The sequence below is a fragment of the Mauremys mutica genome, chromosome 6 (assembly GCF_020497125.1).
Source record: "Mauremys mutica isolate MM-2020 ecotype Southern chromosome 6, ASM2049712v1, whole genome shotgun sequence".
Classification (NCBI taxonomy): Eukaryota; Metazoa; Chordata; order Testudines; family Geoemydidae; genus Mauremys; species Mauremys mutica.
Genome location: NC_059077.1, coordinates 90,237,587 through 90,251,853, shown reverse-complemented (window position 1 = coordinate 90,251,853; position 14,267 = coordinate 90,237,587). Strand labels below are relative to the sequence as shown.

The window sequence follows — 14,267 nt, the reverse complement described above, 5'->3', positions numbered from 1 at the left end:
TTAGAATCTGCGTAATTAACTTTGGGGATGTTTTTTATGCTTCTGTACCTCTGCTCACAACTTTAAAGCATATTGTCAGCTACAAAAACCTAACTAGATATTTTTTCTAATAACGTATGTCTGTGAACTATGTTCTAGTCAATTCATAATCGTTGGCTTCTTAGAGATTGTTATGAGATCACCAACCAACAATAACTTCTGCACAATGCACTCTTCCCACAGTGAAATAGTAAAAATAAACAGAATACTAGAAAGATAGGAAAGTTGTCCATATATACTTGAATATCTGTATCAGAGATAGTGAATTGGAAAAATCTCTATAATAAAAAGTCTATTTAATAGTGATTATCTAGTACACTGTTAAATGAAGCTTTTACAGCTTATTTACTATCTTAAATAAATTTCTTCTTGTAGTTTTGTAAAGACAGCTGAGTAATTCTAGAATTTTGCCTCTTATGCATTCATTGGACCCATCTATTAAAACTTTTAATTTACTATAGTACAGCAGTAGGCAACATTTACCTTGGGATAAAGAAAATATACTATATCCTATCTATATCCATACACCATAATATTTTATTTACACTATTATCTTTCTAGTGTACACATTATACATTGGACTTCATAAAGGTAATGGTACTATAATAAGAATATCCAACAGGCATTAAAATGGCACTTAAAAATGTCAACCAGAATTTTAACAAACTGTTAATCTGCCACTCTATCCCTCATTTTTAATATATGATATCAGACATTTAGTCTGAAGAACCTAGAAACTATCTAGGCACAGGTGGAGTGGTGGATCATCTTCTAATAAAGGCATTTTTACTAGGCTTTATATTTCACATTCTTGCCAAAAATATTTAGGAAAAAATTTGTTTGAGCTTGTAATGCTATTATCTTTAGCACTGAGAACATAGAATAAAGTCTTTATTAATGTGATCAATCACATTCCTGGTCAGAATTACATGCTACATCTCTGCACAGGTTTTGAATTTGTCTCTGATCATTTTAACTGTTGTGTAATTGGGTTAAGAGATCATCATCAACTTTAAAAAATTGCTTCTGTTGTAAATAATTCTTCCTGTCAAAAATCTGTATATAAATTGTATACAATATCTGAACTTGCTGAGCAGTACTGTCTATTAGAGTGAATTTGGTAAATCCCTCAGTTCCCCCACTTCACCGTGACACATGATGTTCAGGGCAATTAATTTACTTAGAGTTCTGCTCCTTTGGTAACGAGCACATTTATAAATATCTAATCTGGGTAGATTCCCATTTTCCAATAAAATACAGGTTCAGTTTAGCTACAGTAAAGCTTCAACCTAACCGGTCAATTCTCCTAAGGCAGAGAAAAGAGAGTTTTGGAATGACCTTTTCTGCCATGCACAGCATCAAATGATACTTTGATTTGACATTCAGCAGCAGCATTAATAGTGACTTTAACCTGACTTCACCCATTTTTTAATGAAGAAAATCTTTCTTATATAAGCTGATCAGCTGCTTATTTTATGTTCCAGCATCTTCACTTCAAGAGACCTGCATTTTCTTCTAGTTTCTATGTACCAGTCTCATTAACTGGTCTGATCATGGAAAGTAGCCTCTTAAAATAGAGGGACCAGAGTTAAAACAAAATTAGAACTAGGAGATCATTGTCTAAACTTGAGCCAAATTCAACTCTGTAAAAGGATGCGTCTCCCCTTGTAGCTGCTTGTGCCTGAGCTACATTTGGCCTAGTATGTGAACAATATAAATTCATCATGCTTGGCTTTTTGGTTTGACTCATACTCTTATATGGAAGTGGGTAATGGTTTAAAAGTGGTTTTTTGTTTTTTTTAATAAAACAACAATCAGTCTTGTGAAGCTAAACTGTATCTCCAGTGTATTCATGAGGCAATAAAGAAATTATGAAAATTCCTCCAATGCTCTGACATGAGTGATACAATGAATAACCTCTGAAAGTGCAGGTTTACTCTGAAAAGGGACTAGAGTTACTAGTGCTTATTCTTATTGCCTTCCAGAGTCAACATTGCTGAGAGGTGAGTTGGGTTCTGTTCCTCCTTGCGCATCAACAACAGACTTGTTCATCTAGTTCCAATCAGCTACACCTGTGCAAATCCATTATCAGCTGTGGTGTGTCATTAAGGGCATACTTTGATCTCTAGAACCTGTATTATTGGTGATAATGTGCAAGATGGAAAGAATCCAGCTTGACTCTCAGATCTCAGGTTGAGTTTGAAGGTCTGGTAGTTTGGAAGGGAGGCATAAAGTCAACTCTGAACATTTGCCATGTAACTCACTGCCAGCCAGTAAATACAGAACCCAACATACCAACCGTAGAGTCTCACTTTTCAAAGCAAACTTGCACAAGAATACCAATGGCTTTCCCTTTCCAATTTTGTCAACTAAACAAGGGCAGGTCTTCACTACCCGCTGGATTGGCAGGTAGTGATCGATCTATCGGGGGTCGTTTATCGCGTCTAGTGTAGACGCGATAAAATCAATCCCCGATCGGGCTCCCCGTTGACTCTGGAACGCCAGCTCACAAGAGGTGGAAACGGAGTCAACGGGGGAGCAGCAGCGGTCGACTCGCCACAGTCCTCATCACAGCCAAGTAAGTCAACCTAAGATATGCCGACTTCAGCTACGCTATTCATGTAGCTGGAGTTGCGTATCTTAGGTTGACTCCGCCACTAGTGTAGACCTGGGCCAAGTCTGTGTCACAAGCAAGTTCCCATTTGATTAAATTGGAAACTTCAGAAAAAAGTCGCACACCTGTGACCTGTGAGCACTTTCTAGACAAAAGCATTGTCATACATCATTATAACGTATTCTTCTAAGAAACTGGCTGACCTGTTTAGCGTTGGCATTAGAGCTGCAGTAACTTCATGACCCATACAGTAGTTAGGTTTCTATCCGTTGAAATTTTTAAACAAGAATGCCTTCTGTTCTGAAGTCTGGCTTTCTTCTAAGGTGCTGTTTGGTAGGTCATCTTCATCTTTAACTTATGTCATAGTTGAAACTTGATCAGAACTTGTTGCCCATCTTAATTTGAGCCCTGCAAAATGAATAAACAGAGAGAGGATGAACCGGGAATGAACAATGGTGTCCCTTTTTAAACAAAGTAATCACTTTAATATGGATAACTTTCTGACAGAAGAACAGTTCTGACTGAAGAACAATATTTTAAGGCACAAGTTTTTCTCAGTGTGAGCTTAGATACATTTTGTGCTTAAACATCTCTTTAGCACAGCATTTTATTTACCTTAGTAAAATATTTTCAGTGTCATTAAGTGTTCTAATATGAAGCGTAGAACAAATGGATAATGGATAAAGTAAAAAATCTTCCTAAGGAGACTTTGGACCACATCCTGCAAAATGTTGAGCGCACTCAGATTCTAGTGAGCTCAGTGAGAGTTGTAGCTGTGTTTGTATGTTACAGATCATGTATCTAGTATATAAGTGAAATATTTCCTTCACATAGTATGACACTCAAGAAAACCCATGAACTCTGTTTTTTAATGTTAATAGTTCACAGTGTGAAACCATGTTCAAATAGATACTTTTGCTCAGATAGTGTGATGATGAGGGCCATAAAGTATCTGCGTAGATAGGTTAAAAAACAAAATCCACATTGCAGTCAATGAATAGACCAATTAGCTTGTCCTTTTTTAGATGGAATTCCACAAAACTCAAGAAAAAAACTTGCTTCTAATCAGTTATGCTGGTTTAATTCCACTGACTTCATTGAAGCTACTTCTGATTTACAGGAGTGGTGTGAGAGCAGAATCAGGCCTAATAGTCTTGGTCAGTGTGACTTAACTGTTCTGAAACCTGTATTGCAACAGACTAGATGTGAGATTTTCAAAAACTCCCCAATCCCATTAAATATCAAAGGGACTTGTTCTGCTAAATCATTTAGGCACTTATGAAAATCCCACCCTAGATTCCAAAGTGGATTTAAAAATTCCTGGAGTGTGAGTGGCGGCCATTTGATGTGATTAACTAGCAATATCAACCCTTTGGAACCTCATGTTGAATGTGACATCAGTGCCACAATAATAAACAAACAAAAATATCAATATACCAAACACATTTGAATGTCAGTGGCTGAGAAAAATCACACACTTAACATCCATTTTTATTGTTGTCCCCTCAACAATATAATGCAAGTCACTATGAGGTGATCCCAACACCGATGCAGCAAGTGACAGATTACTGGTGCAATAAAGCATGTTTTAACCCCTCTGCTTCCTTGAATAACTTAAGATAGAACAATCAATGGCAAGAATGGGGTTGCTGCTGCACTGAGCCACAGAAGGGCAAAAAAATTAAAACTTAAACTTGTCTCAGACAGTAGCTTTTCTAACACCACTTCTACTGGGCATAGGCCTGTCAACTTGCCTGCATTTTCTGGGTGACTGCTGAACATTTATTTTCACCTGCTCACTCTCAAATGCTTTCATATTCCTCCTTTTAAAGTGCTGGAGGTTGACTAGGATTCTTCTAGCTTCTTCAAGTAGCAGTATTTCTCACCTGTGAGAAATGTGGGGGAAGCCTTTTGGGTTTCGTTGTATCAGTGATGGTTTGGTTTTGTTTGTGGGGTGGGGAGGAGAGAAATTCTGGAAGTGGAGGCAAAGACCAACTTTTTCTTCCCCTTTCTCCCTCCTTCCTGTTCCTGCTGCCCCATCCCCATCCCTACCCACACAGCACTACGTTCCAGGGCAGGGGAAGAGACACGCCAAAAAGCTGTGGATCTGGCTCCATAGTCTCCTTGAAGCAGATCTTCCCAGCCTCTGGAGTTGAGCACTGTGTAGGGGAGGAGTAGCCAGGCCACCCACACCCAGCTTCGAGCCGTCTCAAACCAGGACCAGCAAACTTCCTGCAACAGCCCCAGCAGCCATTTTGAATCCTACTCATAGTGGGACCAAAATCACACACATTTTCTTACTGTGCTATGGATCCCAAATCCTGCTGCAGCATCTGAGTTCAGTATAGGATCGTGGGCCATGGTTCCTCTCCTGCTCCATGACAAACACCCCTATTTGGCCTGGCTTGGCCCTGCTGGTCAGCACGGCATGCAGCAGAGTAGGAAATGTAACAATATTTTATTGTAAAGAAGACAAAGGTTTCTAATCTTTTTTCAGCAGCTTGATACTACACTGAAATGAAGTGCTACAGCACATCCAGATGAAACTGTTCAAAACTACGCATCTCTCATGGTCCCTCCAGTAGCCCCTGTCTATCAGTGCAGTGAGGAGAGAGACGGGGTTGGGAGAAGAGAGGATCAGAAGAAGGAGAAGAGGGGGCTGTATACTATATATCTCACACATTCTTTCTGAAAAGCTGACAGTCCATGATCCAGTGTGTGCTGAGGTTATATGCTGTAACCCATCCTGCCGCGCACACACTTCTCTGACTTTCTGTTAAGCTCATAAACCACTCACTTCACAAACCACTCACTAACCACTCATGTGGTGCATTATCAGTTCATGGAGCACCTGCCCAAATAAAAAGTGTTCCTAAAACAACCTCTTCAGGAATTAATGCAAACACCTGAGTCATTTAAAATCCTATTTGTTACACATGCGCTGGAACTTTCACTACTCCAAAGGGGTGAGAAGGGGTGTGTGGAGGTGTGATTGTTTTTTCAGCCAAGGGGTTGGATAAAGTTTGTGTTAGTTTTGAGGGGAGGGGAGTTTAGTAGCAAAACAATTGGGTGTTTTTCTGCTAGCCACTTCTAAGGTCATTAGGACCAGCCGATGAGAAGTGATGTTAACCCAGCCAGTCACTGAACACCAGGAAATGCCCTGTGTTACATTAATTGTTGAGGTCACACAGTGAAAATTTGGGATATGAAAGGAGTTTATGCAGACGGTTTGATTTTGTTTGTAAGGAGGACCATTTCAGTTGGTGTGTGCAGAACATTTCTGGAGGGTTAATTCCCTGCACCTGGGGCCATCAGATTGTTTGAATCCTCTCCCAGCATTTCATTCAGCTTGTATTGCTATTTCAACCAAACTGGCACCTTGCATGTGCATGGTTATTATTCATTTTTATTAATGTGGGATTGAAAAATCCACTCACCCAGACTTAGTAGGAAGCTACCCAGAGGAGTACCATTAACTTTTGCAGAATATAAGCGTTTATTGAAAATAAAATATAACTTTCTAGACCTTATGGTAGCAAAGCATTCTTCCAAGTATGAACTATGTATAAACTGGAGCTATGCCAGATTCTTTAATCTGCAGATATTTCCATGACTCAAAAACGGGGGCTGATTGAGAGGTTAGAGTAGCAGAGACTTCAAAGGAGCTAGGAGACTCTGAGGTAGGACAGTGAGCAGCAAACAAGAGAAGAAACGGCCACGAAGTGATATTTCACTATTATTATTAGTATCATGCTGCCTAGGAGCCCATTACACTAGGGGCTGTACAAACATCATATTCTATTATAGGAAAAGGAAAAAGTGGAGTGAAGCCAAGGAGGAAAGACAACGCAAGGAAGGAAGATGTAGTCAGGTATATTTTAAAGCTGACTAATAGAAAGTCGATTGACACTACGCAACAGTTAAATGTAGTATCATAAACAGTACAGCTCTCTCATATAAATGCAGGCTTCATGGGGAAATGAACTTTGGGTGTATGGAAGGACAGGTATTTTTCACTCTTACTGGTACACTTTAGTCCTTGGACTAGTGCATTTCAGAAACCCTGTTTAATTGCTGAAGGCAAAAATTCTTTATAATGGGGAAGGAATAGATCCACTGCCTTCCCGGTGAAGAGATGGCAGTGTTAGAATAGATAAAAACACATCCTCTCCTTTGCATTGCTGAACAGTTTACTTAAGTGGAGATATATGGGGAAAAAACAGCACCACTGCAAATGGAGCATGTTTTGGTGGTGCAGCCTTTCCAGCCCATCACACTATGGTGGATTCCATGTTTAGACTGCAGAGTGGTACATGAGAGGTTCCAGATTGTAAAAGAGAAAAATAACATAAGGACTACCCTGTTAACCTGAGAGGAGAAATGGAGTCATGCCAGATACACTTTTTCTCTAGGCCCGTTAAACTTCTGGACATTTGTGGTAATTTGACTTGAACCATCTCACCAGAGCCTAAAGTGGTGGTTATAATTGCACTGTCCAGAAAATGCTGCAAATGAATTTGGCAGGTGGAAAAAGGCTGTACTACCTGGATAACTAGACAAGGTACAGAACTATCAGGATTACTGGAAGCCTGAGAAATATGGAAATTTAACTTCTGAATTGTTTTCATGGACAAGGTCATTCCCTGTAAAAATTACTTTCTGATAAGACCCTAATCACGTAGGAGCAGACTTCAGAGCATGATGCTGAGAGCCCTGGCAAAGGAGCAGCTGTGGTAGTTATTGCCACAGATCTGGGGGACAGGGATTACAACCTGACAGAAGCTTAGGCTGAAGCCTGGTCTACACTACCCGTTTAAACCGGTTTCAGGAGCGTAAAACCGATTTAACGCCACACCCGTCCACACTAAGAGGCCCTTTATATCGGTATAAAGGGCTCTTTAAACCGGTTTCTGTACTCCTCCCTAACGAGAGGAGTAGCGCTAATATCGGTATTACCATATCGGATTGGGGTTAGTGTGGCCGCAGATCGACGGTATTGGCCTCCGGGCGGTATCCCACAGTGCACTACTGACCGCTCTGGACAGCAATCTGAACTCGGATGCAGTGGCCAGGTAGACAGGAAAAGCCCCGCGAACTTTTGAATATTTCCTGTTTGCCCAGCGTGGAGCTCCGATCAGCACGGGTGGTGATGCAGTTAAAAATCAAAATAAAGAAAGAGCTCCCGCATGGACGATGCGGACGTGATCGCTGTAAGGGCAGGCAAATCTGTTCTATCAGCGCTCAAAATCATTTTTTAAATATCTCCAGACAGATGCCATAGCAGGGACTCAGCGCACTGCTGCGTGACAAGCGTAACGGAAAGCCAAAGAATCAAATGGACGCTCATGGACTGGAGGACTCAAGCTATCCCACAGTTCCTGCAGTCTCTGAAAAGCATTTGCATTCTTGGCTGAGCTCCAAATGCTTCTAGGGTCAAAAACAGTGTCCGCGGTGGGTCAGGGCATAGCTAGGCAATTTACGCACACCCCCACCCACCCCCAGAAGTGAAAGGGAAAACAATCCTTTCTTGACTCTTTTACATGTCACCCTATCTTTACTGAATGCTGCAGATAGACGCGATGGTGCAGCACTCAACACCAACATCCTTGCTCCCCCCACGCTATGGATGGCTGATGGTACAAAACGACTGGTATCCGTCCTCATCATCAGCCTATTGGCACATGGGGCAGTGCAAAAGGACTGGTAACCATGCTGACTAGCATCTGTTAGGTCGATCAAGGGCGCCTGGCCCTAATTTTTCCTGGTAGATGGTACAATATGGCTGATAACCATCGTCATCATAGCAACAGGGGGCTGAGCTCCATCAGCCCCCACCCTTCATGTGTAAAGAAAAGATTCAATTGCCCCTGAACTAGCAGAGGGATGCTGGGCTCCTCTCCTACACACTCCTTACTGTCCTGTCTGGACTATCATAGCAGCTGGAGGCTGCCTTCCACTCATATCTCACTAACAAGTCACTGTGTCTTATTCCTGCATTCTTTATTACTTCATCACACAAGTGGGGGGACAATGCTACGGTAGCCCAGGAAGGCTGAGGGAAGAACGGAATCAACAGGTGGGGTTGTTGCAGGAGCACCCCCTGTGAATAGAATACAGCTCATAATTTCTGCAGGATCTGACACAGAGCAGCTGTGCTCTCTGGTTCTCTGATACAGTGGTTCTGTAGTACACTTGCCCATATTCTAGGCAGGACTGATTCTATTTTTAGATACCAAAAAGGAGGGATTGACTCAGGGAGTCATTCCCAATTTTGGCTTTTGCGCCCCTGGCTAAGAGCAGCCAGGGGCACTTATGACAGCGGCAAATGGCACAGTGCAAAAGGACTGGTAGCCACGATCATCTTATTACCAATTTATGGTATGGTAGATGGTACAATATGGCTGATAACCATCTCTGCTATCATGCAAAAGCAAAAGCATGCTGCTGTGTAGCGCTGCTGAATCGCCTCTGTGAGCGGCATCTAGTACACATACGGTGACAGTCACAAAAGGCGAAACAGGCTCCATGATTGCCATGCTATGGCATCTTCCAGGGCAATCCAGGGAAAAAAGGCATGAAATGCTTGTCTGCCGTTGCTTTCCCAGCGGAAGGAGTGACTGACGACATTTACCCAGAACCACCCGCGACAATGATTTTTGCCGCATCAGGCACTGGGATCTCAACCCGGAAATTCAAAGGGGCGGGGGAGGCTGCGGGAACTATGGGATAGCTACGGAATAGCTACCCACAGTGCAATGCTCCAGAAATCGATGCTAGCCTCGGACCGTGGACGCACACCACCGATTTAATGTGTTTAGTGTGGCCGCGCACACTCGATTTTATACAATCTGTTTTGTTAAACCGGTTTATGTACATTCGGAATAATCCCTTAGTGTAGACGTACCCAGAGAGAGAAATCCTGGAAGTAAGGAATAGAATCCAGGAATGGAGTAAATCCAGGGTTTATGGAAGGAAAAAGGGGCATGAGCATGCATACCCCCGGAAACGCTTGCCTGGATGATGGCCCTTTACTGCCTGGATCTCAGTAGTTGTCTTTTTATTGTGTACTTTGAAAGAGGAAAAAAATCCATAGAACTGATTAATTTTTAAACTTGTGAAAATCACCATACTCTTTTTTAATGGATTTTTATAACTGAGCAATATAGTGTACAATTTATTCAGTGGTGCAGCATGATACTTTCCTACTGGTACTAAGCAGTAATTTTGGTTTGACTTCTCAGTACTAATAATGTCCACCCTCTTTGCTGACAGATGCTAATCTGGAGTACTTTCCACATGGTCAGCTTGCTAGTGCATGCTTGACTTCTAGCTCCCGGACATTGACATTTGAACAGGAGGCTGGGACCATCCAAGAGGAGAAGATGATTGCCACAGTAGAAAGAGGATGGGGAAAGAAATCCTTGTCTTCTCAAGACAATGCAATACCTCCGATTAATCTAACAGATGACCAGCTTGCCTCTGGCCTCTATGGTAACTATCTGCAGAGACATAGCTCTGTTAATGCTGATTGTCTTTAATATTCAAACACAGTTGGAGTAAATCACATGGCTTCTCATGTATAGAGGTAGGAGGAATACTTCCAGAAGAAACAGAAGTGAAGGGGAGGGACATTGTGGGTGCTATCATGTCCCATCGATATTTAATTTTTAAATGGTAGGTTACAGTGTAATGTAAAATGGTTCAGTACAGTTTGTTAATGATTTATCAGACAAAATCTAATAAGAGATAAATGTGGCTTAGCATTTGCTACCCTTTAATGCCTGGTACATAGATATTTTGTAATTGTAATGTGTTTAATAAGTTGACTTACTTCAATGAATATTTAAAGTTAAATTCACCAATCTAAATAAACCTTGCCCACTCCCCAGTTAAATGAGTATTTGTCAGACATGTTTCCTGTGCATAGATGTTATAAAAATATCTAGCCTTCTCTTCCAACAAATTGGCAACTTCAGTGTTGGCACTCAAATACTTGTCATTTGACACCAAGAATTAGGATTTTCTTGACAGACTAAATGAACCAGTTTCAATGGTCTGAAAATTGACACCAGCAACAAAACAGTAAAAGTGTATCTGTCTCCAGGTTGCCATCAAGCAAACTAAAACACCCTCTTAGATAACCTTATCTCTCAGTTTTCTGCTTCTGGACCTGATTTTCTGGGTAGCTTTTTATGTTTGTGTTTCCTGCACACAAACAACAATAGTTTGTTTGTAACTTTAATGTGCCAGTGACTCTGTATATAGAAGAAATAAGACAAATCCACCTTAAATCTACAGGTTAAATAAAGAGCTGTTTGTTTTAAGATGATCTAAAACAAGCAGTTACACCCAAAGGTGGTGCAAAACTTGTACTGATGCATGCATTTGACACTCTCTCCAACAGTATGTGCAAATAATGAAAGTACACTGAAGTCCATCATGAAGAAAAGGGATGGGGAAAAGGATTTGAATGGTGCAAAGAAGAATCTGCAATTTGTTGGTATAAATGGAGGGTAAGAGGAATCCTGTCTTTAAAAATATCTGACTATTCAATTCATCAAAACACTTTTCTTCCTTTTCCCAGGACAAAACAAGGGAAGTATACATAGTGGTGCAGCAATTCTCTCAGAATTTTGAGAGAGCAATCTTGAAGGGCATGAATTAGAGGGGGAGAGAAATGAAATTTTTGTCTGGGATGATTTTACTGAGATCTTTCATTGCTGTGCCTTGTTTTGTTTTTGTTTTTATGGAAGCTACCATGTCACACATGGTCCCAAATCTAAGTTTTTGTATATATAAGCTTTTACAAAACTTACTACCAAACAAACAGACGAAGACCCATGGGAACACTTCTAATTTCACTAGAATTGTTTTTCAACACATACAGTTTTAACAAAGAGTGGACAATCAAGATATTGCAGTATTATGCTATCTGTATGAGATCAAGAAGTGAAATTGACTAAAGTAAACATAAGTACCGTAGTCAAAAACAAATTTTAGCTTAAAAATCTTTCAGTTTTAAAATCTGATCAATTTCAGAATGTTACATCAAATTATCAGCTAAAGCAGGAACTTTCAAATAGCCACATCATTGTCTTTTTAAATGCTTTGTTGTTAAAGAAAAAGCGAAAGACTTTAAAAGGTAATTGAAAAGTAAAGCCTGAACATCTTACCTACACATTAAACAATTACTTACTATTGTAGTTGTAGTTACAGTTTTGTCATTGATTGCATTGAGGCTGAGATTTCACCTATTTCTGCAGATGTGAGGATGTACATGTAAACAATCACTGAGGATCACATGTGTTCTTTAAAAACTCAGTAGAAAGCAGGTAATTCATTAGAATCAGTTTCAAAATGGTCTAACCCCCCATTATTTTTAATCTAAAAAGACAAAAGTTTTCCCATCATCATAGCAAACAAAAAAATGTGTATGGGCGGGGGGGAATTGCTTCTGATCATAGATAACATTAGCTTGGCAGGGAAAAGGATGGAAGCCCAAGGCAACAAATTCCCCTCTAAGCAGGAGTTTGTCTTTCCCTTGAGCGGCTCAGGTGGTAATTAGGGTTGTAAGAAGGTTTCTACAGATAAAAGGGATGTTTCTCTCTTTTTCCCCCCTACCAGTTGCATTACACAGTCTCAGTCATGGGACAATGTGAATGTAATGGTCAAAGTGTCAGAGAGAAAATATGGTTTAGCAGAGATTTATTTAGGCATTAACTCTTAAATAAGTATTCTAAAATTCTTTGGAAGATTTTTATCCTCATCTTTGACTATCAAAGAATTTAATGATCAAATCTAATCAGCTGCCTCATTCTCTTGAGTTAATGAAGAATTACCCAGTAATCTAATATTGGATGTCTTACTAACATTTTTCTGTTTCAATTTTTCTGTGTATGATTAGAATTATCTTCAAAAATTGTCTCACTGGCTGTTGTCCTATTGAATTGCTATTTCAGGTCTGAAGCTAAGGCCCCAGTGCACAAGAGCATATCTTTTCAACAAAACACTAAGAATGTGTCATGGGACATAAGCACATAATTAAAGTTAAGCATGTGCTTAATTGCTTTCCTGAATTGGGGGCTTACTATGCAACCTTTTGTCAAGCCTCTTAATTTCTTTGCATCTGCATTCCCCGCTCTATGTAAAATGGGGATGATCTTTACCTCAGAGTGGTCTTGATGTTTGATTAATACTTGTAAAAGACTTTGAGGTTCTTTGGATAGCAATGGATAGTAATATATGTGCAAAGTATTAGTTTAATCTGGCATTGGTCAAATATCGAATGTCACTGAATGAAATCTTTCATGGAATATTTCTACATCTCTCAATTGCCATCTAGGTATGAAACCACATCGAGTGACGAGTCTAGTTCAGAAGAGAGTTCTTCCTCAGAGTCAGATGATGAGTGTGAAGACAATGAGTATTCCCACCAGGAGGAGAGGCGCAGCCGGCATAAGATGGAAGGAGGACATCATGAGCTTAATGCTGAAGATGTTGGGTGTGTTGGGGTGAATGAAGAGGTGCAGGCTCAAGAGAGTGAGCCTGAAAAGGTTGAAATCAGAGAGAGGTGTGGTATATTTCCCTGTTTAATATATAATATGGCACTAGAGCTGCATAGAGCAGGCCTTTTTATTTTCAGTAGTATAGCCTCATCATTGCTAATTACTGTGTTCTGGAAAGCACAAAACTAGACTCTTACTGGCATGCTACCCACTTCCTGTATCACTAGGTCAATGGAGACTATCCTTTAAAAACTGTAATTTTAGGCTTGTTTTGAGTACGCCTCTTCCTGATAGTGTATTCTTCGCTGTTCTCCCTTCAACTCTTTGAATACTATACTCAGCGGGATCCCAATATGTAAATACTAAACTTCTCCCAGATTTATCTGCATATGCTTGTTAAAAATGTAGCCAGGGATGGTAATCCCAGAAGAGAGGGATTGTTACAGTAGAAGGATTATCTGTGAATAGTAAGAACATATCAGAGGACTATGGTTTCTTGCTACTTTTATTGTTTTTAATTGACTATGTTCTTGTAATATACATGCTTGCCCCATGTCCAATTTAAAATAGTCCGTTTATAACTAGGTCCAGGTTATTTATAGCCAGTACAGGCCATCCCCTGATAACCCATGGCACTCATTTTTAAAAACAAAAAAGGATAACATTTTCCTAACCACCTCATCAGAAAAAAGCCAGAGCAAACAGATGAATCTTGCACCAGGCCCTGCAGGTCAACAGACTGAACACTTACCACTCATCCATACTAGTCTTGAACTTGGGCCTGTCATCAGAAATGCCTCAGCTGATTTCAGCTGCCATGATGATGCATTGGCGGGGTGTGTTGTGTCAGGTGGATCAAGTCCCAGACCATGTAAATTAAAGTTTCCATCATGCATTATACAGCATACCACTACCAAGCTTCTTTTTAATAAGGTTGCCTGGTGATGAGCTAGGGAAGATAGCATTGGACAGGCAATACTTACCCTTTACATAGGTGGCAGATAGTACTGTGTTGTGGGTTGCTGCCTGCTACATAACAAGTGCTGTAAGAATAGAGAGAGGGGTCTTAAATCTGAACCAAGATAAAATACCCATTTAACACATAAGAT

At 40.4% G+C, this 14,267-nt stretch overlaps 1 protein-coding gene across 1 annotated transcript in view; it reads left to right on the top strand.

Moving 5' to 3' along the window:
* Positions 1–14,267, top strand: part of KANK1 (KN motif and ankyrin repeat domains 1) — a 64,474-nt gene that overhangs the window by 37,078 nt on the left and 13,129 nt on the right. Inside the window, exons 3-5 of the mRNA XM_045020533.1 lie at positions 9,926–10,144; positions 11,058–11,166; positions 12,996–13,223. Of these exons, the coding sequence (XP_044876468.1) occupies positions 9,926–10,144; positions 11,058–11,166; positions 12,996–13,223 (556 nt within the window). The remainder of the gene's footprint in view (positions 1–9,925; positions 10,145–11,057; positions 11,167–12,995; positions 13,224–14,267) is intronic.